This window comes from Apodemus sylvaticus, chromosome 3 (assembly GCF_947179515.1).
Source record: "Apodemus sylvaticus chromosome 3, mApoSyl1.1, whole genome shotgun sequence".
Classification (NCBI taxonomy): domain Eukaryota; kingdom Metazoa; phylum Chordata; class Mammalia; order Rodentia; family Muridae; genus Apodemus; species Apodemus sylvaticus.
The window spans coordinates 59,256,626-59,284,108 of NC_067474.1; the positions used below are offsets into that span (position 1 = coordinate 59,256,626).

At 48.5% G+C, this 27,483-nt stretch overlaps 1 protein-coding gene across 1 annotated transcript in view; it reads left to right on the top strand.

The window, feature by feature from the left end:
• The window catches only part of Ccdc180 (coiled-coil domain containing 180), a 59,460-nt gene that overhangs the window by 16,777 nt on the left and 15,200 nt on the right, over window positions 1-27,483 (top strand). Inside the window, 18 exon segments of the mRNA XM_052175783.1 lie at window positions 349-471; window positions 2,127-2,300; window positions 3,993-4,108; window positions 5,405-5,531; window positions 6,861-6,900; window positions 7,027-7,466; window positions 8,988-9,196; window positions 10,229-10,404; window positions 13,060-13,240; window positions 14,035-14,181; window positions 15,330-15,474; window positions 15,626-15,742; window positions 19,426-19,524; window positions 21,164-21,283; window positions 22,673-22,870; window positions 23,128-23,197; window positions 23,200-23,362; window positions 24,991-25,068. Of these exon segments, the coding sequence (XP_052031743.1) occupies window positions 349-471; window positions 2,127-2,300; window positions 3,993-4,108; window positions 5,405-5,531; window positions 6,861-6,900; window positions 7,027-7,466; window positions 8,988-9,196; window positions 10,229-10,404; window positions 13,060-13,240; window positions 14,035-14,181; window positions 15,330-15,474; window positions 15,626-15,742; window positions 19,426-19,524; window positions 21,164-21,283; window positions 22,673-22,870; window positions 23,128-23,197; window positions 23,200-23,362; window positions 24,991-25,068 (2,723 nt within the window).

Here is a 27,483-nt window from a genome sequence, read left to right on the forward strand (position 1 = left end):
AAAGAGTTTATTCCCAACCTGTCCAGGACAGTGATATTGGGGAAACAGCTTGTCAAAACAACCCCTCCATGCCACCTTGGTAAAAAGTGTCTAGATGAAAAGTCTATAAAAGCCGAGGCATTTTGAACCGTTCTGAGCTCCGAGGGCTCACTTACTACCCACAGGGAGTGTCCCCCATTCTCCGGGTACCTCTGGCCGGCTCTGTTCTGCACCCTGCCCCATCTAGGATCAGACCCCAGGGAATCCTCGTGGCAGTTGTCGCCCTCTTGGGACCCTGAAGCAGCTCATCGACAACTGCGTGTTTCTCTGCCTTCTTCTCTCCTCCCCCCCCCCCACGACCCCCTGCAGCAGCAGCTGCTGGACTGGAGAGCTTTCTCTGAAGCAGAGGCAGAGAGCCTAGTAAATCCAACCTTCTTCCTAATGGTGGGGGAATTCCAAAGCAAGGTGGAGAAGCAGCTGGAGCTCCTGGATGTATGTTCAGGGGTGTTGGAGACCCTGGGGGTGGGTCTCTGGAGGGCTACACTGCAAATCCTAGAGGTCTAGGGTGCCCCTGGCGTAGCCACTCCCTGGCCCTTACCAGTCCCTTCCAGCATAGGCCTCCTATGCAAACCACACCCAGGCTCATCCCCTGGGTCCTGGAAACCACCAGGGCTACTTAGGTTTGGGAAAGCTACTCAGGCTATGGTGTATCAGAACCACTGTTAACCCTTTGTTGGAGGCTGGGGGAAGCAAGAGTGTCCAGTCCCAAGAAGTCCGTAGTGCTAACCCAGAAACAGCACACTCTTTCTGTGAAGGGCCAAGTAATGTGTGAGGCCTTGCAGGCCACAGGTGTCTGTCACAGTCTGTGACTTCTATCAGAGTAAGCAACATGGAGGCAAAGGGTGTGGCTGTGTTCCAATACCTTTCTTAGAGGCCAGGGTCTGTACTTCATTTAAGTTTTATGGTATATTTTCACTACTTTTGATTTGTTTTAAAAAAAAATTAAAACTTGGAGAATCTGTGACTAGCTCATGAGTCTACACAACAACAGAGGGCCAAATTTATCCCGCAGTCTAGCCTGCCAGTCTCTGTCCCAGATGAATTCATACAACCTGTGCGGTTTTGTTTTTCGTATGTGCGGCGCTCGCCATTAAACTCAACCCCCCTCACAAGCTAAGAAAGCCCTCTGCCAACCAACCATCTCTAGGCCTAACATATAGAATGCTTTTCAGATTTTTTTTATATTTATTTTATTTTGCGTAATGAGTGTTTTGCCTGCACGTATGCATATGCACCATGAGCGTGCCCAGTGCCTGAGGAGGCCAGAAGAAGGCAGCAGAGAACCGGAGTTAGGAATGGTTATGAGCCACCATGTGTGTGCCGGGAACATAACCCAGGTCTTCTGAAAGCAACTCATGCTCTTAACCACTGAGCCATCTTCCCAGCCCCTGGCACGTAGTTTTTAAAAGGTAAATTTGTATGTGAGATTTTTACCAGCAGGTGTGGAATTGTATCCAGATGCTCAGAGACAGAATGTTCTAGAGAAAGATGCCCAGGTCCTACTACCCCATGCAGGTAGAAGGCCAGGAGCCCAGATGGAGCCTGTCTTAGGGTTTCTATTTCAAAAGCATCAAGATCAAATCAACTCAGGGAGCAACGGGCCTATTTTGTTTACACTTCCACCTTGCAGCCCATCACTGAAAAAAGTCAGGGCAGAAACTGAAAGATGGACCCTGGAGGCAGGAGCTGCAGCCGAGGCCATGGAGAAGGACTGCTTACTGGCTCGCTCCTGACGGTCTGCTCAGCCTGCTTTCTTAGACAGTGCAGGATCACCTGCCCAGGGGTAGATAGCACCATCCAGGTGGGTTGGGTCTGCCCACGTCAATCATAAATCAGGAAAATGGCCGACATACTTACCTATGGTCCAATCTTATGGAGGCAGTTATCTTAGTTAAGAATCTCGTTTCCCAGCTTATGCCAAGGTGACACAAAACTAACCAGCACAGAGCCTAAAGCTGACATTGAGGGATGGTGCCCAGGCAGTAGCTTGGAGGCACAGGCCTCTGTGGACAGGCTGTCCTCGAGGCCTGGGTTAGTCTGACAAGGTTAGGCTTGGATATAACCTTTCCTGTTTTCTACCGTGGCAGAGCTCCTTTGAGGCTTTGGCCAGGGAGACAGAATTGCAGAGCTCGGACCTCTTCAGGTATTTCCAGGAGGCTGTGAGACTGTGGGAGGGGCACCAGAGTGTCCTGTTGGGACAAGAGCTGGAGCTAGAGAAGAGGATAGAACAGCATCGGCAGAAGCACAACCAGGAGACCCAGGTGCCTGAAGCCTGGATCTGTGTGCGCATGCGTGCGAGATGTGTGCGCATGCGTGCAAGGAGATGTGGGCGGACCTGGACTCCAGAATCCCGAGCTTGGCCGGCTTTCAGATGGGGGGAAAAGCACCAACTGAACAACAGCGCCATAAAAAAAAAAAAAGAACTGAAAATAGATCCAAAACCCAAATGTTAAAACGTGCAGTATGTGTGCTGGTGGAGACTCCGAGGCTTGACTTGATCCTGGGGGCAGATGGGAGTAACAGGAAGAAACTTGAACCATGCCAGAATCCTAGGATAGATCATGGGAGTCAAGCTCGTCTCTAAGAGTGTGCACAAGAAAGAGAGGCAGGGCAGACAGATAGACTGACTGAATGGAGAGTAGTCTGCATGGTTAAAATAACATGATCTGGGGCTGGTGAGGTGGTTTAGCAGGCCAGGGCTCTTGCAGGCAAGCCAAACAACCTGAGTTCAATCACTGGGCCCCATGAAGTGCCATGAGAAGCTCCCAAGAATTGTCCTCTGACCTTTATACTCATGGACCAGTACACACACACACACACACACACACACACACACACACACAGAGAGAGAGAGAGAGAGAGAGAGAGAGAGAGAGAGAGAGAGACTTAGAAAAACAAAGGGTTTATATAAATAAAGAAAATAAGAAAACAAGATGCTCAGGGTGTAATTTCATGAGCCATGGCTCAGAGCAAAGAGAATGCATTCTTCCTGCCACACCCCCTAGTGCTGAAAGAAGGTAGCAGTACCATAGGTCTCACAGGAACTGCACTGTCCCCATAGGGAATGCCAAAATTATTCATATGCAGCTGTTCGAGTGGCAGGGGAGGGGACACAGACCTTTGTAGGAAGTAAAGTCTAAAAGACATGTGAACCTTTTAATGAGAAGTTTCTATGGAGAAACTGGCCAGAACCCCGTTCCCAACATAACAAGTAAGGTTGCTTTGCCATGAGGAAGTGCCAACATTAACTCCCAAGCCTGTGCCAGTCTACAGGGGACTCGGTGGCAGTCCCCTGCTGAATCCCGAGCTCTCAAAGTATCTAAGTCTTGAGTTCAAATGCCTTTTGAAGTCTCGTTCTGGAATGTGGTCTAGTAAAGTGGTACAGGCATAGGCAGCATTTCAGGGGACTGGCTCCAAGTTGTCACCTAAGGAATCCTGTAAGACACCAGTCGCCCCTAGGGATGGGGAATACACCTCGAGTTCGCAGTACAGCATCACAAGTATCATTCATGTAGTGAGCTGTGTGTCCAGGATCATTCAAAGCTATGTAATAGGGACATTGGAGCACGTGTCAGCCAATCACCTGCCCGTGCAGTCAGCCCCAGCCCTGCCTGCCTTCACACATGGGCATTCCGAGCATGACTGACGTGCAGATGCCCCAGAAAGGTGTAGTTCAGGCCTGGCTATGGGGACAAGGTACATGGGAAGTGTCCTTGAAGTGCTTCATCTGAGCTGGGTCCTTGGGGAGATTGATAGAGGAGAAAGAACATTCCAGAAACAGAGAAGAGCCCGAAAGCGTGCGCTGGGTGAAATGAGTTTAGTCATAGACTTGGGAGCCCTCACAGGCTTTTGGCTTAACCCCAGCCCCATAGGCAGCAGGGTCTGGGGTCATCACCATTCCATCAGCTCTCGATGCTCACCTGTGCTCCTCTTGTTTGGGGAATGGCTGCCAGAACCAAGAGACTTCCCTGGATAAGCTTCTAGACCAAATGAGACAGCAAAGTCAAGAGGAGTCGCTGAAGGCACACATGGAGAAGGCCAGGATCTTTCTGAAGAACATGAAGTCCAGGTAGGCTGGTCAGACCTCAGAAGATGGGCGGGGATGGGCGGGAGCTAGCACAGAAGACCAGGGCTGTGAGCAAGCCTTGGCTTCAATCTCCAGCTAGCACAGAAGGCCAGGGGTGTGAGCAGCAAACTCAGATAAAAGCCTTGGCTTCAATACCGGAGGACATTACCCATCCTTTGCTCCTCACCCGGGAGCCCACAGAATTTCCCAGAGAGAACTGCGGCAAACTTGTAGTGGGCAGTGCCAAGGCAATTGAAATTCAAGGCCAAGAAAGTGTAAACATGTATACTCTATGTTAAAGGGAGAGGAAAGTCAGCTTCTGTTGGCAGAAGCTTCTTTCCTAGCTGTTCCTTTGTATGAGCACACACACTTATGTACACAGATGCATACCAAAATACCAAACAGCGTTTAAAAATAAAGGATGGGTTACAGGATGCAACTTAGTCTGTAACTATAGATCTAGTTCATTTTTAAGTGACCATGTAGAATTTCTTACTATAATTACACACACACACACACACACACACACACACACTTGATCATAGGTTAGCCATCTCGTGACAACCTTTTCCCCATAGGCTCCAGGTTCTCCATACACAATTACAAACAGTTCTCTGTGAACTGCCTTATATTTGCCTGCCTCTGTATAGCTGATTCTGTAAAGATCATTCACAGAATTAGACCCACCTTCCATCTGATTGCTGCACATAGATCCTGGGAGTTTATGTCTGGGCAGTTGAGTAAACTTTGAGCCTTGTTTACTTTGCCCGAGGAACAGATAACATCTCTGAGCCTGATGATGTTTGAGGGTTTGATGGGGTGACGTAGATTAACTTCCGGGACAGAGGTAGGACCACAGACAAGAAAAGCAATTCTTCAAAGAAGGAATCCATGCCAGGATGCCAAGGATGAAGAGACTGAGCAAAGACCTCTACTCGATAGTTTAAAAAGAATAGGGACTAAGTAGATGTCTCGGCAGCTAACATGCTTGCTTTGCAAGTGTGAAGACCTGAGTTCAAATCCTAAGACACCACCTTACAAACAAAAAGCTCATGGGCTTCCCAGAGTCCCTACAAGCAGCATGCATTCCTCGGCATGATCAGGAAAATAGAACAGTGGCCCAAAGTCTGCTTCTATGAAAGAGGAGCCATCCAGCAGCTCTCCACAATGCCAGTTGCCAGACGGAGGCAGGAGCATGGCTCCAGGAGGGTCTGCCACACTCTGCAGAGTTCCCTTCACACGGTAGTCTCATCTCCCTTCCTCCCTCCCTCCCTCCCTCCCTCCCTCCCTCCCTCCCAGGTACGAATGTTTTCACATCCTGCTGACCAAAGAAGTGATGGAGTACCCGGGGTTAGTGCTGAAAGAACTCAACTGCTATAGCTTCACCCTCAGCCGACACTTCTTCATTCGGGAAATCTTTGAGCAGGTATGAAGGACAGAGGGTGGGCCTCTGTGCCTCTGCACCTCTGGCCACTTGCTAAGTAGGACAGGGGAGAGGATGGCTTCCTATCTGATCGGCTGGACATCTAGAAGCCATCCTTAATTCCACAAAATACGAATCCATGTTAGGGTGCCAAGGATGAAGAGACTGATCAAAGACCTTCTCTTCATAGTTTAAATGGAAGATTAGGGACTAGGTAGATGGCTCGGCAAATCATGTGCTTGCTTTGCAAGTGTTAAGACCTGAGTCTAAATCCTAAGAACCCACATTAAGTCAGGCACAGTAACTGGCTTAGGGTTTTATTGCTATGAAGAGGCATCATGACCAAGGCAACTCGTATGAAGGACAACATTTAATTGGGGCTGGCTTACAGCTTCAGAGGTTCAGTCCATTATCATCATAACAGCATCTAGGCAGGCATGGTGCAGGAGGAGCTGAGAGTTCTACATCTTCATCTGAAGGCTGCTAGCAGAATACTGACTTCCAGGCAACTAGGATGAGGGTCTTAAAGCCCACACCCACAGTGACACACCTACTCCAACAAGGCCATACCTACTCCAACTGGGCCACACATTTTAATAGTGCCACTCCCTGGGCCAAGCATATACAAACCACAGTATATATGTACACAGTAACCACACCTGAAGTCCTTGTGTTTCTACAGGGAGATAGGAATGAGAGACAGGAGGATCCCCAGAAGCTCAGAAGGCAGCCAGCCTGATATATAATAATGCAGTGAATAATAATGAGAACGTGGAGAGTAAGGCCTGATATCCAAAGCTGTTCTCTGAAATACACACATGTGCACCCCCACAGACATAGAGATCCCCCAAACATACACACGATCAAAGGTTCCAGCCTTCAAATGAAAGGCCTAATTTCTATACTGCTTTGAGTTTCATTCATAATGTCTACTACTACCACGTGATTCTGCTAAAATTAAGCCCAGCCCCATTCACCCAGATGTTCCTCCCTGGCTCTGCTCACTCAGGATCATGTCAGTCAGACTCATTCCATCCCCTGTCCCGGGACACTGGTGCAGTGGGTTCTCACCATCCTGCTCACCCTTCTCTCTAGTTCATTTCTGAGACTGTGTCAGAAGGAGCCCTGAGTCCATCCTCTAGTGCTTACCCAGCAGGTGTGGTAGCCTGCTGGACTTGGGACACACTGATTGCCCCAGCAAATGAAGTGGGTCACGGCCTGCATTGGAGCCTTCTAACTGAAAGAGACATGAAGCTTTAGAAGTAGCACTCTGGAGAAAGACTTTGCTGGCCCTATGGGTGACTTGTAATGGTTTTTTTTTTTTCCTTCTAGAACTTGGCTGGGGAAGTGATTTTTAAATTCAGGCAACCAGGTAACACTTACGACCCGAGTCCGGCCCTTCCTGCCATCCATCTGCCCTGCACCTCTGTGGGTGGGGGTCCCAGTCTGGGCCTCACTGGTCACTGAGTCCTTACCCTTTAATACTGGTCACCAACAGAATCCCACGAGACACTCTTCATGCATAAAATAAGGAAACTGAAGAAAAAACAAAGGGAGGCAGTGAGGTTACACAAAGATGAAGAAAGCACAGAGCCAGACCTGGGGTCCGAGAAGCCAACAGAAGGCACGAAAGGAGAGGGGAGCGAAGAATCAGAGCCCAGCACGGCTGGAGAGGCACTGAGCCAGCAGAACAAGTCCCCGCAGAGTGACAAGACGGAGGGGCCCAAAGACGAGTCTTCCCAAGGAGCTGAAGAAATGCCGGGCATGAGAGAGACCTCCTCAGAGGCGTCTCAGGGCCTAGAAACTCCGAAGTCTCAGGAAGAGATAGAGGAAGAGGAGGAAATAAAAGAGGAGAGAGAAGAGGAAGAAATAAGAGAAGAGAGAGAAGAAGAGGAAATAAAAGAGGAGAGAGTAGAGGAGGAGGAGAGGGAGGAAGAAGTGGAGGAGGAGGAAATACGAGATTATGAGGAGGATGAAGATGAAGATATGAATGAAGACGAGCTGGAGTACTATCAAGATAGCTATTTTATGGGTCAGGTAAGCCAGCCACTGGCTCCTTGTTGGGTATGAAGAAAGTTTACTATGTTTGTCTTATATATACTTCTCAGATAAGCTAGGTTCCCAGGGGCTCAGTCTCTACAGGGGGCCAGAGAAAGTCCCACGAGAGTATTCATTCTTTCCTAATTTTGTCAACAAAGCTTCAATTCTTCCCTCACAGCAAGGACTTTTAAAATTTGCCATCCTTTCTTCAGGCTTTGTAGTCTACGCTGGCGTCATCTTCCCAAGGCTTTCTTCATTACCCCACCCTCTACTACCCCCCATGGGGTCTCTTTCTTGACTCCTGTTTATTGCACAGATTGCCTCAGGTCTCTTAGACTTCAGCCCTTCTCTCTTCCTGGTCACCAGGATATGTAACAAAAAATTCAGGCAAAGCTCCCCTTGGTGGGCAGTTTTAAATTGTCAACTTGTTACAACCTAGAATCATCTGGAAAGAGTTTGAGGGAGAGACTGTCTACCTCAGGTTTGCCTGTGGGCACGTCTGTGGGGACGTTGTCTTGAGTTAATTGATGTGGGAAGACTCAGCCCACCATGGGCAGCACCATTCTCTAGGCAGGGCATCTTAAATGGTATACAAGCAGAGAGATAATGCCAGCACAAGTAAGCAACGGAGCACATAGGCATTCGTTTCTCTCTGTTGCCCATTGTGGATGCGACGCGACTATTTCAAGCTCCTGCAGCCTCGACTTCCTGCTATGATAGACGGTAATCTGGAATTGCGAGCCCTTTCTCAATTGCTTTTTGTCAGGATGTTTTATCATAGCATTAGGAAAGGCAACTAGGACAGTCTCCTTTGAGGGCTGGCGATTCATTTTAATAAACCTTGTCTTCAAACTGCATCCAAACACACAAAGCCATAGCTTGAATTCTATGGTAGTAGAATAGCAAAAATATATTTTGAATCCTCTTCCTCTTCCTCCTCCTTTTCTTCCTCCTCCTCCTTTGCATGAATTCCAAACTCAAATGTTGATGCTTGTATTGAGAAAAGAGGGTTGGAGGCTGTAGGTCAAAATGACAAGTGGTAAAATAAATAAATAAATAAATAAATAAATAAATAAATAAATAAATAAATAAATAAATAAAAGTGCTGTCACTACTGAGTCTCAGCTGATGATAAATAGCATGTTTGGTGCTGTTTCAAAGGAAATGGAGAACCAAGATTTATATATGAAACTTCCCACTTTAAAATCACTGAGTTTGTAGCTCAGGAGTCCTGGGCTTGCATGCAGAAAGCCCTGGGGTCAGCTCTGCAAACAAAGGAGCTTAAATAAAAAGCACTCTGTGTGGGGATGGAGGTTAAGGAAAGATCTTCTTGGTAACTTGATGCAAAACCTTTCACCTGCACCAGCTGACATTGATTTTCAAGTCTCATTCTCTGTATAGGCTGAAGGCATGGAAGAGTCTGTGGAGGAGATACCCTATGAAGAAATGGAGTTCTTCACAACTGCAAGTGGGAACACTTACTTTGCTTTCCTGTCTGTGGAAGATGAGCAGCAGATCCACAGTAGGCCCCACTCCCACCACGGTGTGCTCTTCCAAGACTCTTTCAGCACCAAGTACATAGAGCAAGTGGCTATTCCTCAAAAACTAATCCTCCAGGTTAAGAAAGGGTGAGTGGACAATCCACTGTGCTCACATTCTCTTACCCGAACTTTCTACGGGAGGTGCTAGAACTGAAGATTCACCTTAGCTGAAAAGACTAAAAGCTCAGGTGACTGAGGAAGGGTAGGGATGAGAAACACCATAGGAAACATAAAATGTCCCAGAATGCCCCACAGGCATCGATAGCCTTGGTTACTGTGACTCCAGCACCCTTCCCAGGGTGCTCTGTAGGTCTGGGATTTGTCATAGAAAGACTTCCCCTGCTGCCCACTCTGGCTTGTAATTCCCATAATTCATCCATAATGTTAAAGTTTATTTCTGAAAGATTTGTTTAGTCTTATATTGTGTGTATGGATGTTTGCCTGTAAGTCTGTATTATATCACCTGTGTACAGTGCCAGAAGAGGGGACCAGAATCCCAAGAACCGGAGTCACACAGGGTTGTTAACTGTCTTCTGGGTACTGGGAATTGAACCAAGGTCCTCTACAAGAGCAGCAAGTACTCTGAACTACTGAGCCATCTCTTCAGCCCCTAACATTTCTTTTATTTAAAAATTCTATGGATATAGAATTATATAGGCCAAAGGTATGCTACTTCTTGTGTGGCATTTTGTACTAACCAAGACAGGAAAGGGAAAAGAAACTATTGACAATGAAGGAATGGCCTGTAGTCTTAAGAAGGAAAAGAAAAAAAAAAAAAACGATTATTGAGTCCTTTGTATCCCAGTGTTCTGAGGCACCATTCCTGAGGAGATGTGATTAAAAAAAAAAGTAGAAGCCCATGTCTTTTAACCTTTGAACTCCTCTGTACTTGACATAAGCACAGGGTTATTGATAGCAGCCTTCTCTGGGGGAATAAAAGATTGGAAACTACCCAGCCACGGTCGGAGTGGATGGATGGTGTCCATCCGCTCAGTGAGGTAAACTGTACAGTGGGAACGAGGCTTGACAGCAGAAGGCACGTTTGGTCTCCGTGTGAACGATCTCCTCCTAGTCCTGACGGCCGGCAGAGATGACTGACCCTTGCTCATCTCTCTCCAGGCTTCGAGCTGGCTTCTTCGAACACCTTGAGAAATGGTTTGACCAGTGTGCCCTCAATGCTCGCATCGTAGTGGCCGCCAAGGTTGATGAACTGGATTCAGAGCTGGAGCTACGGCTGCACCTGCACAAGCCAAGACTCGAGCAAGTGGAGAAGGATATTCACAACGTCAGGGCAGGTTCGAGCTGTCCTGGGACAGGCCACCTTGTCCTCAGAGATCCCCTGCAGGGTCTGCGGGACAATGGGCTCATCTTTTTGTTTTTTTTAAGTGTTCCAGTTTACTCCCCTCCCCCATGAAGTGCTGAATAGATTATCATCACACTCAGAAGGTGTGTCGGGAATCAGCATATAAGATTTTGAAATCTTCCTTCTTCCCTCCCTCCCTTCCTTCTTGAGACAAGATCTCCACTTGGTTGCCTAGGTTGGCCTGAACTTCTTACTGTAGCCCAAGCTAGCTTCTGACTTGTGGGAATTTCCTTGTCTCACCCTCATGAGTGAGTCTGTGGTATCCGGGGTTCATTGTGAATCCCGGGTTCTGCCTCTCTTGCCGCCAATACACCACCAGCAGGGCAAAGTCTGGGGCTGCAGAGTTTGCAGCCTGCATCTCTCTTCACAGAGTGTGACTGTTAGCCAGACCAGAAGGGAAAAGCACAGGTTGGAGGACAAATGTGGGTTTTGGTCTCCTCTTGGGGTACCCAGGCAGGTGCCACTGCCAGTGTACCACCTGGAGAAATCAGTAAAGGGCCCGTCTCCCTTTGAGGCATGAGAGCTCAACTGGGAGCAAGTTGGGGAAGAGAAAAGGCCTTCTTCTGGAGTCTTAGAATCACCACTCCTTTAGGCAAAGGCCTTCCCATGCTGGTCCTTAGTGAAGCAGCCCTCTGAGACAATCTTTGCTTGTTCGTTCTTCTTTATAGCATGTGGGTGTGAATGCATATGCTTTATTCAGGATGAACCAGGGATTATATAATTTCGGGGCAAGAATGTGAGAATATTCAGGAAGGGAAGGTCATTGGTGAAAAGCTAAGGCTATTAAGATACCTCATTAGCGTGGAGAGGCGTTCTAGGTGCTGCATTACACCGCTGACTGCTTGTGGTCCTCTCAATTGGGGGTTGTGGTTACTTGTTCCAGAGCAGGCACTAGAGGCAGGGAGGGGGTAACTCCCCTCCTACCGTCTCAGATCCCTGAGATTCCCCCACCTCACCAGTTCTTGTCTGTCTGGCTGCACAGCCCACACACCCTACTTGAGTCTTCCCTTTCTTCCTCTCTTCCTCCCTCTCTTCCTCAGCAGAGTGTGTGTGTGTGTGTGTGTGGTGGGGGGAGGGCAAAAGGAAGGCTGTCCTCCCACTGTAGCTCTTAGATTTCCGATCTTCTCACACATCTGTCAGACACACACTTGTGTGATGGATGATCTAGCAGCAAGTCTGTAGCTTAGAAACCAGAACTCTCCTGTACAGGAGAAGGTGTTGAAGTGGTGTGGGGAGGAACGGTGAGCAGGTGGTCTGAGGCACAGTGCCCCAGAAGGAAGCCATTCTATTCATACTGGTCTTAGAATGGCAAACTTTCTCTCTGCAAGCTGGGAAGCTCCATTAATGGGGAAGGACAGTTTTAGAGAGATTCCTGGGTGGTCCCCACTGACAGTCCATAGATCCCACCCAAACTCCCAAGGCATGGAGCGGTGATGAGGGCAGGCCCCCAGACCTGCAGGCTTGAGTTCTGGGAAATGTGTGAAGCAAATGTACCGAGGGGTGAAAGAGACCACACCGAAGGCTGACTCCTTTCGCCTCTTTGGCTCCCCTGACCAATGCTCAACTTGGAAACTCAGATCACAGCAACGAAGCCCCAGCTCCACACTGTGTTCTTCAAAGTTTAAAAAGTAATTATTGCACAGAATAATGGGTTTCATGATTATTCATCATGAGATGGAACTTTCTCGTCTGTGTCTATACTCGTATCACTTTGCTTTGCTCATAGTCATCCCCCGTCGCCGTCTCGTGACCCCCATGCCTGCTCCTGGTGGTCCACCTTCTTCCTTTTTTATTTCATGTCACTCATAGACAGGCATACAGACAGAGAGACAGACAGGCAGGCAGTTAGATAGGTAGACGGACAGACAGATATCCACTTATATAACAGCTGTATTCCACAAATGAGAGAAAATGTGTACTATTTAACTTTCAGAGACTGGCTTGTTCTGCTTAAAATAATCTCCAGTTGTGCCATTTCCTTGGAAACCACACAATTTCATTCTCCTTCATGGTTGAGTAATATTCCATTAGGACTATATACCGCCATTCAGCTAGCCATTTGTGTGTTGATTGCCACCTAGGTTCAATTGCGGTGAGTGGGTGTACAGGTGTCTGCGTGGTTTGCTGACACCATTTTTTTAAAAATTAAAACCATACCCATAGCCCTTCTACTAATTACTCCAGGTAGTAGCACACTCACATAAGAAGTGTCTGGCTCTCTGCCTGCCACAAAGGACCATGAGTGGCTCTGGAAACCTGATCCCTTTTCATTCCTCCTCGCCTTGGAGCCATTTGGAATTTGGACTGTTGGACACAGTATTTACTGGTGCAAATCAACAGATCAAGACTTCCTGGCTTTGCGCTTGTTGAGGTGCTCCCACCAACATCACAGTGCTCCCCAAACATCCCCACCCCAACCCCTTTGCTCCCTGAGATTCTCTGTATTCCCAATTTTGCCCTCTTGGCAGCTAGAAGGCTCCCAGCCTGGAGTGGGCAGTTGGGGCACAGTGAGAGACCTTCACTGGCATGAGTGGGCTTTGCCTTGGGTGGGCTGCAGACGGTAGTGGCTCTCCTCGCCCTCTTGCAGCTGAGCTCCTGCTCCACCAAGAGAGGCTGGACAGCCACTGTGCCGGTGTGATCGAGACACTGAAGAAGGAGAGGCTGATGTTCTGTCAGTTCCAAGAAGAGCAAGCTGTACGGAGCAGAAACTTCCGCCGCAAGATCTATGACATGGAGCACATTTTCTTGAATGCCACCAAAAGCCAAAAGTAAGGGGTTGGAGCATCCATCGCCTTCCCAGTCCTGGTTGAGCTCCTTCTGGCAAGGGGGCAGAAGGCTCCTCTTTTACTGGGAAGAGGTATGCATAGTCCATATGCAAGGATACAGATGCTGTGCCCCAAAAATGTCCACGAGGAGAAAAACAACTTCCCCGGGGTGCATTTAGAAGGGCTTCCCACAGGAGGGCATTGCAGATAACCTCAGAGGCTCCAGTCAAACCGTGGGCTATCGGCAGGGCAGATAGAGCCAGAGTCTCAGGCATGGCCACTCAGAGATGTAAGGTGGGACTCATTCGAGTGATAGAAGGGCCACGGTGGGTCTGCAGCAGCCAATCCCAGGGGCAGCTGGCTCCGGAGGCCTTTGTTATAGAGCTGCAACTTTCAGGGCAGTGTTTGAGGAAGCACAGGGTGAGTGCCACACTGCTGTGGAGTCAGGTGCTCTGAGGACTCAGTGGAGCCTGGGACTCCTTTACTAATGTGCTGGCGACACCTTTTTACTTTTTATTTTGAGGAAGAGTCACTCTAAATTGTCCAGGTCGGCCTTGCGCTCACTGCCGTACAGGCTGGCCTGGAACTTGTGATCCTTCTAGCTCAGCCCCATGAGTGCCGGGATTGTAGGCTTGTACCACCACACCGACTTTTAATTTCTCTCCCTTTCCTGGCCAGAGGAGTTCGGTAGTGTGTCTGCCAGAGCTCAGACTCCCACCAGGCTCAGGCCACACCCAGCCCTGCCTTGATTCCCACAGGCTCCCCGTTCACTACAAACACCTCCCCTGTCCCCACAGGCTGGTTAGTCTCACCAATACACTACACCGGGAGCTGCTCAGCTATGTGGATGTCATCCAGGTGTCCCTGCGAAGCTTCCGGCAGTACCTGGAAGAGAGTCTGGGCAAGCTCCGCTACACCAACATCGACTTTGTCAAGCACTGCAGGTGGGAACCAGTGTATATTCTATGCCTCCGTGAGCCACCACTGTTTGCTCTTGGGGGCAGGTCATGTTTCTCTCTTAACTTTTTTTTTAATGACTTGTAGATACATACGCTGTGACATTAGGAATGTGTAGTGGCTGGCCCCATTGCTCCCCTCACCAGGAAGCAGAGGCCTCTTACTTCTTCAAATGTCTCACATTTGGTTGTTTTGTAACTCATGTCAGATAACTGTAACACGGCCTTCCTTCTGCTCCCTGTTAACCCTTGGTTCTTATTTATGGTGTCTTACTTCCTTGTGATTTTTTTCACTAGAAGTCATTTTCCCACCCCCACCTTGGATTTTATCAGCAGCATCTTCTTTGAGGCCTGAACTCATGTGGCATCCCTTCAGAGGATCCACATTTCTTTTTACTGGACCACTCGGGGCAGCGTCTACTCAGGACCAATGAAAAGTTTTGTTTTGTTGTGTCATTCCAAGGAACACATTTTCAGTTGGTAAACAAATTTTCAGGAAAGAAAGAACTTTCCCTCCTTGCCCTGGGATCTCAGTATCCTGGAACCTGGTGGGGTTCTTGTGTCACTCAGTGTCATACTGAAAGTGTCACGCTCAGGCTCCAGCCCCATGCTGGCCCTCCCCCACGTACAGTCACAGAGGCTCAGAGTCAAAGTCTCCAGGTCAAAGTCAGCTTAGGCACCACCCACATCCCGAGGACTCCTCTATTTTCACTTCATCTGGGGAGGGCATCCATCTCATCCTTATATAGATCTGTCACTCACTCACTCACTCACTCACTCACTCACTCACTCACTCACTCATTCATTCACTCATTCATTCATTCATTCTCACTTTTATTCAGTGGTGTTGGGAATTGAACCAAGAGCCTCCTGCATGTTAGATAGGCATTCTACCACTGAGCTGCAGGCTGAGCCTCCCCATCTGGAGTCTGTGCAGCATTTCATTTATTTCAGCTGGTCTATCAGGGCACCCAACCTGACACACCAGCAAAACAGCAATGCTACTGCCTCTGCGTATGCATGGCCTGCGTTCGTCTTTCCATCACCCACACTGGGATATAAAGCCACGGGCCTTGGGATGCGCGGGGATGTTCCGTTTGACTGGTGGTCTTTGCTTCTCCTCAATCTTTCTCCAGATTGTTCTCAGAGGGTGGCAACTTTTCCCCTGAAGAAATTGAGACACTGTGCCACCGACTGGAGAAGGAAGCTACCCGGATTGAGTTTGTTGAAAGTTTAATCATGATCCACATGGAAAAGATGGAGACGGAGTACCTGGACCAGGTGGGGGCTCCCCGTCCTCCCTCCAAACAGCCTCCCGGATGGCCGGCCAGAGGCTGTCACTTCTGAAGAAAGGGCACATCTGGGTCACAGCAATAATTAAGCTCCCGCATTCTTCCAAGGCCCCCAGTTTACTCCTTACCTTTCCTTACAGGCCAATGATGTCATCAACAAATTTGAGAGTAAATTCCATAACCTATCTTCAGACCTTATTTTCGTAGAGAAAATCCAGCGGCTGATGACAAACCTTCAAGTGAATATCAAGTGTCAGGTAGGACAAGCCCATCCTCCATCTAGTGAAGAGCTGGCACAGACACCAATACTGCCCAGCAAGCTGGTGGCTGTGCCATAGCCGGAAGACTACTAACTCTTAGTAGCCCCACCCATCCACCCACCCACACACTGCAATCACCCCCTTATTTAAATCAGCACTATCTGTCCATGTAAGACCTGAATGAATGGTCTTTTAGCTCCATTTGTAGAGGTTAAGGAAGCAGAGGCAGGGGCTGGGGAGATAGCTCAGTCCTTAAAGTGCTTGACCCACACTGGGACCTGAGATCAGTCCCGAGAATCCACACCTAAAAATTGCTACATGCTAGCAATTTCAGTGCGGGGGGGGGGCGGGGGGGGGAGGCAGAGTTAGGCAGGTCCCTGGGGCTTGCTGACCCATCAGGCTATCCTACCTGGCATGTTCCAGGTCGATGAGAGACCCTGTGTGGACAGCACAAATCGAAGCTGATGGGTTATTAAGTAATAATAATAATGATAATAATAATAATAATAATAAATAGAGGGTATGAAGTTGGGGTTGGTAAGGAGGTGGAGAAAATCTAAGAGAAGTTAGAGTTGGGGGTTGGGGATTAGTATGGGGAAAATACATTGTATAAAATTCTCATGAGTCAATAAAAATACTTAAACGTGCATCCTTCCTGACAATAACATATAATGTTGACCTCTGGCCACTGTCTTCACACATACACACACACACACACACTCAGAAAGGGAAGAGAGAACTGAGGCTAATAGTAATTCCACGACTTAGTAATGCATAACTTTTTAAAAAAGATTTATTTATTTTATATATGTGACTACACTGTTGCTGTCTACAGACAATCCTCAGATCCTCTTAGAGGTGGTTGTGAGCCACCATTTAGTTTCTGGGAATCGAACTCAGGACCTCTGAAAAGAGCAGTCAGTGCTGTTAACCTCTAAGCCATCTCTCCAGCCCTAGGGAATGCCTTACTCATAAGTGGTAGAGCCAGAATATGAATCCAGGCCTGTGTGGAACAAGAGATGCTGGCCTAAACCATGACCAAGGATGCCTGTGTCCAGAAGGAAGGTGCGTGTGGCACTCGAGGACTAGAAGGGAAGAGACATGGACTGAGGAAACAAAGGCGCCCCAAAGCATGAGACAGAAGTCGGCTGGAGTTGAGGGAATAGCGTGTCCTAGAGAGGTGCTGGAAAGAATCCAGGTGCTGTGTGACAATGTTTGTGACAAGAGACAGTGAGAAGCTGAGGTTGGATAAGCTACAGTCAGCCTACAGGGCTTTGGTCAGATGGCAAGAGTCACAGAGGGTTCCCACAGGACGGAGAGCTCAGGGACATAAATGAGGAGAGCGGCTGGTTGCTGGCTGCTGGCTGCTGGCTGCTGGCTGCACAAAACTGGTGGTGAGTGTGAGGCAGGGTAAGGTTAAGGCTGATGCAATAGGTCTGCACGGCATGTCTGCAGGGACATGTCCTGATTTCAGAACTGAGAGGCCATGGGATAGTTGGGGCTTGGGATACACTAGACATGAAGAGCCTAGGCTGACTGCCTAGTGACCTAGGGGGTTAAGTACAAAACTTTACCAACCCAGGTGTACATAACTAAAGAGCTTAAGATGCTGGCCACTCACAGTCACGGAAGATGGAGCTGCAACAGAGGCTCTGAGTTCACTGTCTCTGATAACCACACCAGCGATGGTTAGCAGCTCAGACACCCATGGGAGTATGCAATGTGGAAGCAGTCCTTGATAATAATTAATTACTACAGGAAAGTAAGACATGGAGAAAAAGTAAGAGAAACTCCTGAAAGTGGGAGAGGTTTCTAAGAGATGGAAAGATACTGTATTTCTGTTGTCTAGGAGGGTTTTGTAAGGCAGCGTCAGGAACTGGAAAGAACTATTGAAATTGGTTAATCACCTGGGCTGTCTGTCATAAGCCAAGCAAATGGAGCCCATGCCCCACTCTCTGCACATCTCCTGGGCCCAACCAGAGTGATAATCACACGCTGGTCATGGGCTGTTAGGGGTGGCGGAAGCCCTCTTCTGCCCATCTCTGGTTTTGTTTGTTACCGATTTTATCAGCTAGCTGCTGGTCATTAAGTGTCATTGCTACCTCAGATCTTGAAGGTGCCTTGTTGTCTATTGTGCCGAGCTCTCTCTGTTCTCACGCTTACATGATCAGTATGTCGCTCTATCATGGCAGAGCTAGCTCGACCACAGCCACCAAGATGGAGCTGCATCTTTCTGAGTTCTTTCTCAGAAGCCCCTTTTCTATAGGGTGGGTGAATGATCTCCCAGTGGAGGGTTAGAAGCCATCCATCCTTACACTTTGGTCTGTTACAACGAGCTACATGAAGCAGGGATGATTGAAGGACCGTAGTCACTAACCTGTTCCCTGAGGACATCACAGGGGACAGGCAGCACTCAGTGGCCCAGAGCCCGTTTCTCTTCTTATCTGCCCCCGTGGCTGTCTCATACACAACCATAAGCCTTCTCTGACTCACCTTCCTCAGTCCTACAGATCCAGCCATTTAAGCCCTTTAACTCCAGACTCTCCCTGTCATGACTGGGCTATCAGTTTTCTTTTGGGAATCGTCTTTCATCATGGTCCTATCCAGGATTGTGAGAAACACCCCTATCCAGGCTACTACCTATGTCCTCAAGGTATCTTAAAACCTGGAACTCTGTGTCTGAGTGTGGGTGTTCCAAAGCTCTGTATGCTTTCTGATGGGCTTACAGACTTAACTACACTCTGTGTCTTAGTTAAGGTTTTACTGCTGTGAACAGACACCATGACCAAGACAACTCTTATAAAAACATTTAGTTACAGCTGGCTTCAGTCCATTACTTCAAGGTGGGAACATGGTAGCATCCAGGCAGGCATGGTACAGGAGGAGCTGAGAGTTCTACATCTTCATCTGAAGGCTGCTAGCAGAATACTGACTTCCAGGCAGCTAGGGTGAGGGTCTTTAAAGCCCACACCCACAGTGACACATCTACTCCAATGAGGCCATACCTCCCCCAACAGGGCCACACATTTTAATAGTGCCACTCCCTGGGTCAAGCATATACAAACCATAGCACTGTGTGACACTTAGTCAGGGTTTCTATTCCTGCACAAACATCAGTACCAAGAAGCAAGTTGGGAGGAAAGGGTTAATTCAGCTTGCACTTCCACACTGCTGTTCATCACTAAAGGAAGTCAGGACTGGAACTCAAGCAGGTCAGGAAGCAGGAGCTGATGCAGAGGCCATTGAGGAATGCTGCTTACTGGCTTGCTTCCCCTGGCTTGCTCAGCCTGCTCTCTTATAGAACTCAAGATTCCAGCCCAGGGATGGCACCACCCACAAGGGGCCTTCTCCCCTTGATCACTAATTGAGAAAATGCCTTACAACTGGATCTCATGGAGGCATTTTCTCACTTGAATGTCCTTTCTTTGTGATAACTCCAGCTTGTGTCAAGTTGACACAAAACCAGCCAGTACAGACACCAATTTCATTTAAACCAAACTACTTGATATGAAAACAAATCTTTTAAACTGGTGTTGATCTACTTTCTGATAAGGCTGCATACTCCTCTCTTATTGATTTTCCCTCCAGTGTTTAATAAATTTCTCATGTATCCTGAAGAATGTTTTTCTATTTTAAATACATATTCTAAAATCAGAATCTCCAAACCCCTGGTTTTCTAGGTGGCAAAGTCCAATTCCCAAGCAGAAGGATTAAATTCTTCTCTGGAACAGCTTCAGCAGAAGATACAAACGTGCCAAGGCCACCGAGGAGATAAGGAAGTGAGTGGATCACAGATTCTGAATGTACCCAGTCAAGAGCAGCAACCGATGGTGTTAGACTTGCATCTGGGTACCAGATTTCCCCAGCACAGAGATGGTGGAATGTCTCTGAGCCTCACTGGTTAACTTTTGTGCTATTCAATGGAAGGCAGAAATTAAAACAAGACAAACAACAACAACAAAACCAGCTAATTTCCCCTCCCCCACCAGCCTTAGGCAGGCATGCAGAGGTCAGTTAAGATAGGAGTCTGAGCCCGGATTTGGGGACCCTACTTCCCCCTTCAATGCTATCAGGCTTTCCTCTCTGGACTGATAACTCAGCCCCAGGTGAATGAAAAAAGCAGGTGCTCTGGGCTCCTTTTTTTATCACAGCCTAAAAATGGATTTTTCATGTCTAATGTGTGAAATGTCAGAATTGCTGTAGATTTCCACAGGGCCATGTTTCTGATTGTTTCTGGCTCCCCAGTCAGCAGAACAAGTCTCTGGTGTGTTCATACTTGTTTTTTGGGTCACGAGTGCCTGCGTCTGCCCTAATTCACATATGTCAAGGTATGACCCCTGGGCAGCTCACCCAGATGACTCCAGAACTGGTACCTGACATGCAAGACCATGAGAAATGCTTCCTGTTCCCTTTTTCTGCACGTCAGCAGCTCAGGGCTCTGTCTCCATTGATGTGAGCACCGAGAGGATGCTTTTTTTTTTTTTTTTAAATCATCATTTGCAAATTTTGGTATGGAATGACACACAATTTTTGAGAAAAGTTCCCACAGAGCATCATATGCAGAATAAATGTACCTCTGGAGACAGAGACACTCTGCATTACATTGTGTGCCTTCACATGGTCTCCTACAGACCGCTGAGTTACCACTCTGAAGAGCAGATGTGCAGACAAAAGGTTCCTATGTCTCACCTGTCACTTCCCTGGTCTCCTTTTCCTGGTATCAAGGGGCAAACTAACCGCCCTGCTAGGACCATCCATAGGTTCATTAGGAAAGCCCTAACTGTCTGAATAGCAACATTTTAGACTCATTCCTTACCCTTCCAAGCTCCACCAGTTCTTTTGTCTTGAGGAGATGTCAGGAGACTCACCCAGAAAGCCTTGTTTCTAGTCTGCAGAGCAATGATTAGGAGAGAATGGTAATAGTGCCGTAGATACTCAGTGAGGATAAAGATGGTTGACGGCGCATGCCTGAATCTGTAGGGTGCCACTAAAGGGAATGCTTGTGAGATATTGCCATAGAGACAGTCAGCCCTCCTGCACAGCTCTCCACACCCGTGCCAACTGGACCAAATACATCCTTCTGAACATAGAATTTTAAAGCTAGTGGAAATATAGGGCCATGTTCTGTATCCCCATCTTATAGATGAGGAAGCGGGGCCACACAGGTTTGAGTCACTTGCCCTATAAGACCTATAAGACCAGGAACAGAACTCCCCATCCATGAAGGATCTGCTACCTCAGGACATCTGCCCATAAGAGACAGCCAGTGCCAGCCCCTCCCCTCCCCCTCCAGGACCATTTTCTCTAAGAGCTTGGAAGAACCAAGAGTTGTCCTTCCTGGATAAGCCCCTGTCCCTCCCTGCACTTGTGGTGATTTTGCCTGGTTCCTGAGGCTTCCTCCCTCTGTGCTTCCACCAGATGGTGACCACAGATGATCTCCTTGCCTTTGTCCGAACCTGGAAAGAAAAACTGAGCTTGAGGATTAAGTACCTCAACTGCAGCCTGGACATGGTGTCCATCACTCAGGAGGTCTTTACGGTAAGAAACACAAAGGGATGGGGGAAAGGGTAGACAGGCTGTATGCAGGCTTGGCTCCCAGGAGACCACACGGGATATAGTACAGCGTGGTGGGGAGAGGAGGCTCCCAGGCCTCACCAGACCAGCTGGGGTGATCTGCTGATGGCAGACTGTGACGTTGGGTCCGAGCCGAGGTCCCTGTGGGCCAGCTCCATGCACTTGTCTCTTAGGAAATTCCTCACATCCTTGACACTCCTCCTCTCTCCCAGGGCTCTTAAGTCAGCCAGTGCATGTGGTCTCAGTCAAGCCTGCCCACCTCAGCCTCTGGCTTCCCACCCACCGTGAGCAGTCCCATCCGCCCTGTCGCAAGGCCCCAGTGTCCTTCTGTCTACTTACTAAGTCTTCTCCCATGCTTGATGCCCATTCCCCCAAAGTACAGCCAAGGCCCAAATAGTTTTGTCATTCTCCTGCCGTCAATGTCAAATCCAAACTCTTCAACCATCATGGGGTGCTGTCATCAATACTCCTTCATTCCTTTCCGTCCCTGGAGTATCTCCCACTACCCTGTGAGTCCACAGACCATGAGGTAAGGTCTCTGGTTAATGGGTTAATGGGCTTTCCCCATGCCCACCTCAGACTTGCTCCTGAGGGTCAGCCATTCCCAGGGAACTCAAGAACCCATTGCCTTATGAGTAGGCTGGCCTTGGCCTCAGTTCTCCCTGTCACATTCTGCCTACTCTTCCTTCCACAGGGAGGCTTCCCCTCCTGTGTAGCTGGGTTAGCTTCCAGTCGCTTCCTCCACTGCTTATGGCAATATAGAGGCCCCAGGGATCAAGCCCATGCCCTTTCCAAGGACTGACTGGAGATGAGACTCAGAATAAATGATGGACCAGTCAGATGAATCACTCTGTGTTACTACCCTTTCTCACTGGCCACTCCCAGCCTTGTCTTCACTTGTCCCCTCATCCCATGTGGTCAAGACACCAACCAGTTGGACATCTCTGTGGCTGACTCTTGTAGGTCTCACTTCATGCTCAAAGGAGATGGGAACTTTGCCTTCATAGGACTGGTCCTATTTCTGACTGTGTGTGTGTGTGTGTGTGCGCGCGCGCGCATGCAGTGTCTGTTTTTCTTACCTAGACTGCAAGTTTCAAGAGATCAGGGACTCTAGGCCTCTCTACCCATGTCTCCAGGCCTCAGGCAGAGCCTTGTGAGAACAGGCGCTTGGGAAAGCTTGACTTGATCAGTCAATTTCCTGAGTGAGCACAACCACTTTATAGAGAAAATGAGCTCTACCTTGAAGTTAGGCAGCTTGCCTCCAGCTATCACCTGGACAAGATGGCTGTGGACCTTACCTGCTGCCTCCTTTGAATGTGGTCCATGTACTCAGCGTTTCTCTCTGGACTGCAGGACACCATCCTGACTGACACTGAGATGGAGAGTGATATCCACATGAGTGCAGAGGCCCTTGAGGAGGACACCAAGGTGGGCCTTGTCACCCCCGAGTCCTTTGCCCAACCAACCCGCATGGGGAGGCCCATGATTGAAGACCCTGCTGTGGACGTGGTCAGAAGGATCCTTCAGTGAGTACCCACACCATGGCCCATTGCCCTGGACCAGCAGGGGATGGCTTTGGGGTTTCCTTCACTGTGGTATCAAAGGAGTGATGATCCAGGGGCCTCTGACCTCAGGCCAGGGGCTTCCCTTCTTAGAACCTAGTTGCTCACCCAAACACTTGAACTCATGGTGAGACTTAGACACATGGGTGAGAGCCCAGTTTGTCACCCGGGGCTTGACCTGGGCCCTTGTTGGTATGTCACCATGGAACATTTCATGTCTTTTCTTCTGATTTCAGAATTTCTCAGGCAAAATCAACATACCCATGTGATAAGGATCGCTCGCAAACAGGTAGAAACACAGACCTGTGGGGCTCGGGGAAGGCAGTGGCAGGGAAGCTGGTGGCAGCTGTAACCTATCATCACCTCTTCTCTGTTGTTGACCGGGATACTTGTCACCCAAAGCCTTGAAGAGACATCGGTACCGGGCAGAGAAGGCTTTAAAGAAGGCTTTGGCCAGCTCCAGTGTTACCTCAGCAGGGAGGTAAGAATTCAAGGCTACTCTAAATTTCCCCTTCCTAGACCCACCCTGGGCCCAGTTGTCCCCAGAGGCCAGATGGCCTGTCTTTTGTTTTTATGCTCAGGAACTGCGTGGGATGGAGGTGGGATGGGTACCACTAATGGTGGCTTGAGTTCAACCTTGGGGTGGATCGAAGCTCCCACACATTGGTACCTGGAGAAGTCTCTGGGTGGCTATTCTTGGGATGGCAGGTAGATCCCTACCCTTCAATCTCCCAGCAGGCTGGACAGCATTAGAAAGGGAGACAGACTGAGCTTAGGAGCAGGTGGATTTCCTGGTGCAACTTCACAGAACAGGAGGACCAGAACAGGGTGTCCCAGTCCGTGGTCACCTGCTAAGCTCTGGAGAGGTCACCAAACATGAGCATCTCTGGCCACTTGCTCTAACCAGCATGCTTTAGGGAAAGCAAACAGAAAATGCCTGAGCCAACTTTGGCTCTTTGCTAAGCCCTAGATAACATGGCTGAATGCCTGACTAGGAGAAATGAAAGGAGACCCCATTTTGCTTCAACCAGTACAAGGTCTCTTGAACCCTGAAGAGAGAGGAAGAGTGGCCAAATGAAAAGAGCAAAAACCATTGGTTCACAGCTGTAGACAGCAGCGAGTGAGCTGATTTCGGCAGACTCAAGAGCGGGTAGGGGAGTAGGAAGGCTCTGGTGGAACTCAGGGAAGGCCCTGAGTGTTCTCCGTCAGAGGTATGGCACCTCAAGCTACAAGCTGGCCCATGGGAACAGGGCATCATCGTTCACGGTCCTAAATTGGAAATGTCAACAGGAATGAGGCAAGCTGTCTGTCATTCAGTAACCAAGCCCTGGCCATTTGGAGCCTATCTTTCCATTCCTGGACCATCAGGAGACTGCAGTCTGACCGCCTGAGTGTCCAGCCGGCCAGCAGGCTGGCTTCAGGCTGTTTGTCCTAGGCAGATGGCAGGTGCTCTGGGCACAGCACTCCAGATTATTAATCAAGAGTTCTGTTTTGTAACAGGTGGCCCAGTCAGCTCTTCTTTCTACATCTGCTCTCTCAGAGGTTCAACCATAGAGCAATAGCTATGTCACTATGACAATCTAGTGTTGTCAGATAAAAGAGGAACCTAAGCTCAATCTAACTGAAGGTCAATGCTTAACTCTTTAGACCAGAAAGATATAAATATGGATATAATATGTCCTGATATTTCCTGGATATATACACATATACATATACATGTACACATGTATATACACACATATCGATATCCATATCCATATCCATATTTTGTTGAGTATATGAGTTCACCTCTAACTAGAAGTGCCATATGCTTATCTACTGACCAGATGGCTTTGCTTTAGTTTTCAAACAGGAGCAGGAGGCTGCAAACTTCTGGGCCTGACCACCCCTGCCTCTTGCTCTCCACCTAACCTTGAGTGTGACTTGGCAATAAACCCGAAGTCACAGTTATTTTCAGAGGAGTGGGAAAGCATCCCGAAAGACTGTTCTGGAGTCCAGTTCTCCTGCCCCATGGGCAGCTCAGCTTCCCAGCCGCCGCAGGCAGGCAGGGCTCAGTGAGTACAGAACCCCACACCGTGTACAAAGTACTGACTTCCTTCTGTCCCACAGCATGACACGACATCCCAAGTACATCAGAGCTGACAAAAAGTACCAGGTGCTCGGGGAAAAGCCTTCTTCTCAGGCTGAGTAAGTAGTAGCGCATTGTATCCCCTGTGGAGCCCTTTCCCCCGTGGAGCCTTTTCCCTCTGTGGTGTAGTGGTGAGTTTTAAGCTACACCGCTCTATGCTCCCGGTGGGTCATGCTCCCAGCCTCCCTCCGGGGGAATCCTTGGATCCATGAATGAAAGACACACCCATGTATTTAGCTTATGTTTAATATATTGACCAGCTCAATGACTGGGCACTTTAATCCTCCACCTGCTACCCTAGGCCGGACAGGGGGAAGTGACCAGTGGTCACTTCCCTGAAATCTCTCACACAGCTGGGGGGCTTCACCTCCTGCAGCTCCTCCATCCATCCACCCTTACCCCACTGCTTCATGGAGACTTCTCCTCCTCCTCTCCGCCGTGTCCCAGCCTGTACAACGGTAGGGGTCCTACCCTGTGTCCCTTTGCCCAGCCATTGGCCCCTGGCTTCTTTATTGATCAACCAAAAAACAACTGGGGACAAGGACCTTTAGTGTTTAGACACGCAGATTCCCGATTGAATCAAAGCATCAGACCCAATCCCCAGCACTGTGGAATCCTTTTCTTCTACCAGAAGCCTTCCCCTCTGTAAGAACCCTTTCTCTCTGTGAGAAATCTGTCCTTCTGTGAGGACAGTGCAGAAGTAGGAAAGATAAGCTTACATGTCAAGGTCAGTTGGTCTTAGCCTAACCCATGTGTTTGTTGAGAGACATTTTTCACCATAAACGTTCCCATTTTCCCAGCTCAGCACTCATGGTGCCGAGACCCATGTGAGGTTTGAGGGCTTTGCTTGTTTATCTTGTTTCTGCTTTTGTTTTACACATTTCTACCTCCACCGCCTTCCTTTTTGACTTCATCAGTACTTTAATGATCAAAGCGAAAGCCATTTTTATTAGTAGGGCTTCTTTTCAAGTAAATCAGCAGACTCTCAAGCTGAAGAAATCAGAAGCCCTCAGAGACAGCAAGAGGACTTCTAGAGTGGAGTCCCATTCTCTCAATGAGGGACCTTTAGAAACAGCTTCTTGCTGACCTTTGACCCCAGGAGAGTCTTACCTCTAGAGCTGGGGAATGATGTGAGGATGTCTAACTCATCAGGTGACTTGGCAGAGACTGATGTGCCCTCACCCTGTGCATGTGATATACTGTGTCACAGCAATCCTGACTCTGCTCACTCTAGTTCCACACCATTTTAAACCCATAAAGAGGTGAACTCCCACCACAGTCAAGATACAGAACCATTCTACACCCACCCCACTCCCGCAAACATCTCCTTCTTACCATTCCCTCCCTTCAGTACAATCAGGAATCTGCTTGATTTTTTTCCTTTGTAACTCTGTCAGCTGGAGAATATCATACAAACTGACTTGCTGCATTTGACTTTCTCGGTGACGACACACTGCCCCTGACCCTGTCTTAATCTTATTTTGCTACTCTAATGGAATGTCTAAGGATGACATCAGAGATTTCTTTCTTAAAGTTGTGAAGGTTGTGAGGTTTGGGCCAGAATTACCAGCATCAAGCCAAGGACAGAGTGGTTCTTGCCTATAATCCTAGAGCCCAGGAGTTAACACATGAAAACCACAGGTTTAGGGCAGCCTAGGCAACGTAGCAAGACCCTGTCTCTAAAAAGGGGAAGGATGCATTATCCCATTTGGGAATGAGAGGAACAAGAGGGTATAGGAAGGCAGAGAAAGAGGGAGCAGAGGAAGGAACTGACCATGTCTTTTCACCGGGACCTCACTCCTGTGATAACTAACCCACACTCCCTGAGGGCGGAGCCTCCAGGACCTCACTCCTATGATAACTAACCCACACTCCCTGAGGGCGGAGCCTCCAGGACCTCACTCCTGTGATAACTAACCCACACTCCCTGAGGGCGGAGCCTCCAGGACCTCAGAGCTTCTCAACTGCGTGGCCTTGGGGACTGGGTTTCCAACATGTGCACTTCATTTGCGTTTATCTTCTGTGTGTGCTTGCCTGGATGTATGTCTCCACTATGTGTATGCAGGTGCCTGTCGAGGCCAGCAGAGGGGGTCAGATCCCTGCAACAGGTGGTTGTGGGCCACCGTGTGGGTGCTGTGAATCAAGCCCATGTCCTCTGGAAAAGCAAATGCTTAACCACTAAAGCCCATCTCTTCACCCACAGCCAGACAGTTCTATGCCTGACTTAATGAAGTGATTTTTTTTTTCATCTCTTGGTGGCTGCCAGGATTTTCACTTATGTTTTTCTTTTAAATTCTAATAAAATTGCCCTTGAGCTTAAAATAAAATACACCAAAAGAAGAAAGAAAGAAAGAAAGAAAGAAAGAAAGAAAGAAAGAAAGAAAGAAAGAAAGAAAAGAAACAGTGCTAGAAATAAACATACGAGGTAAATGCTCAGCTTCAGTGGGGCACCAAGAAATGGTGGGAGCCAAGCT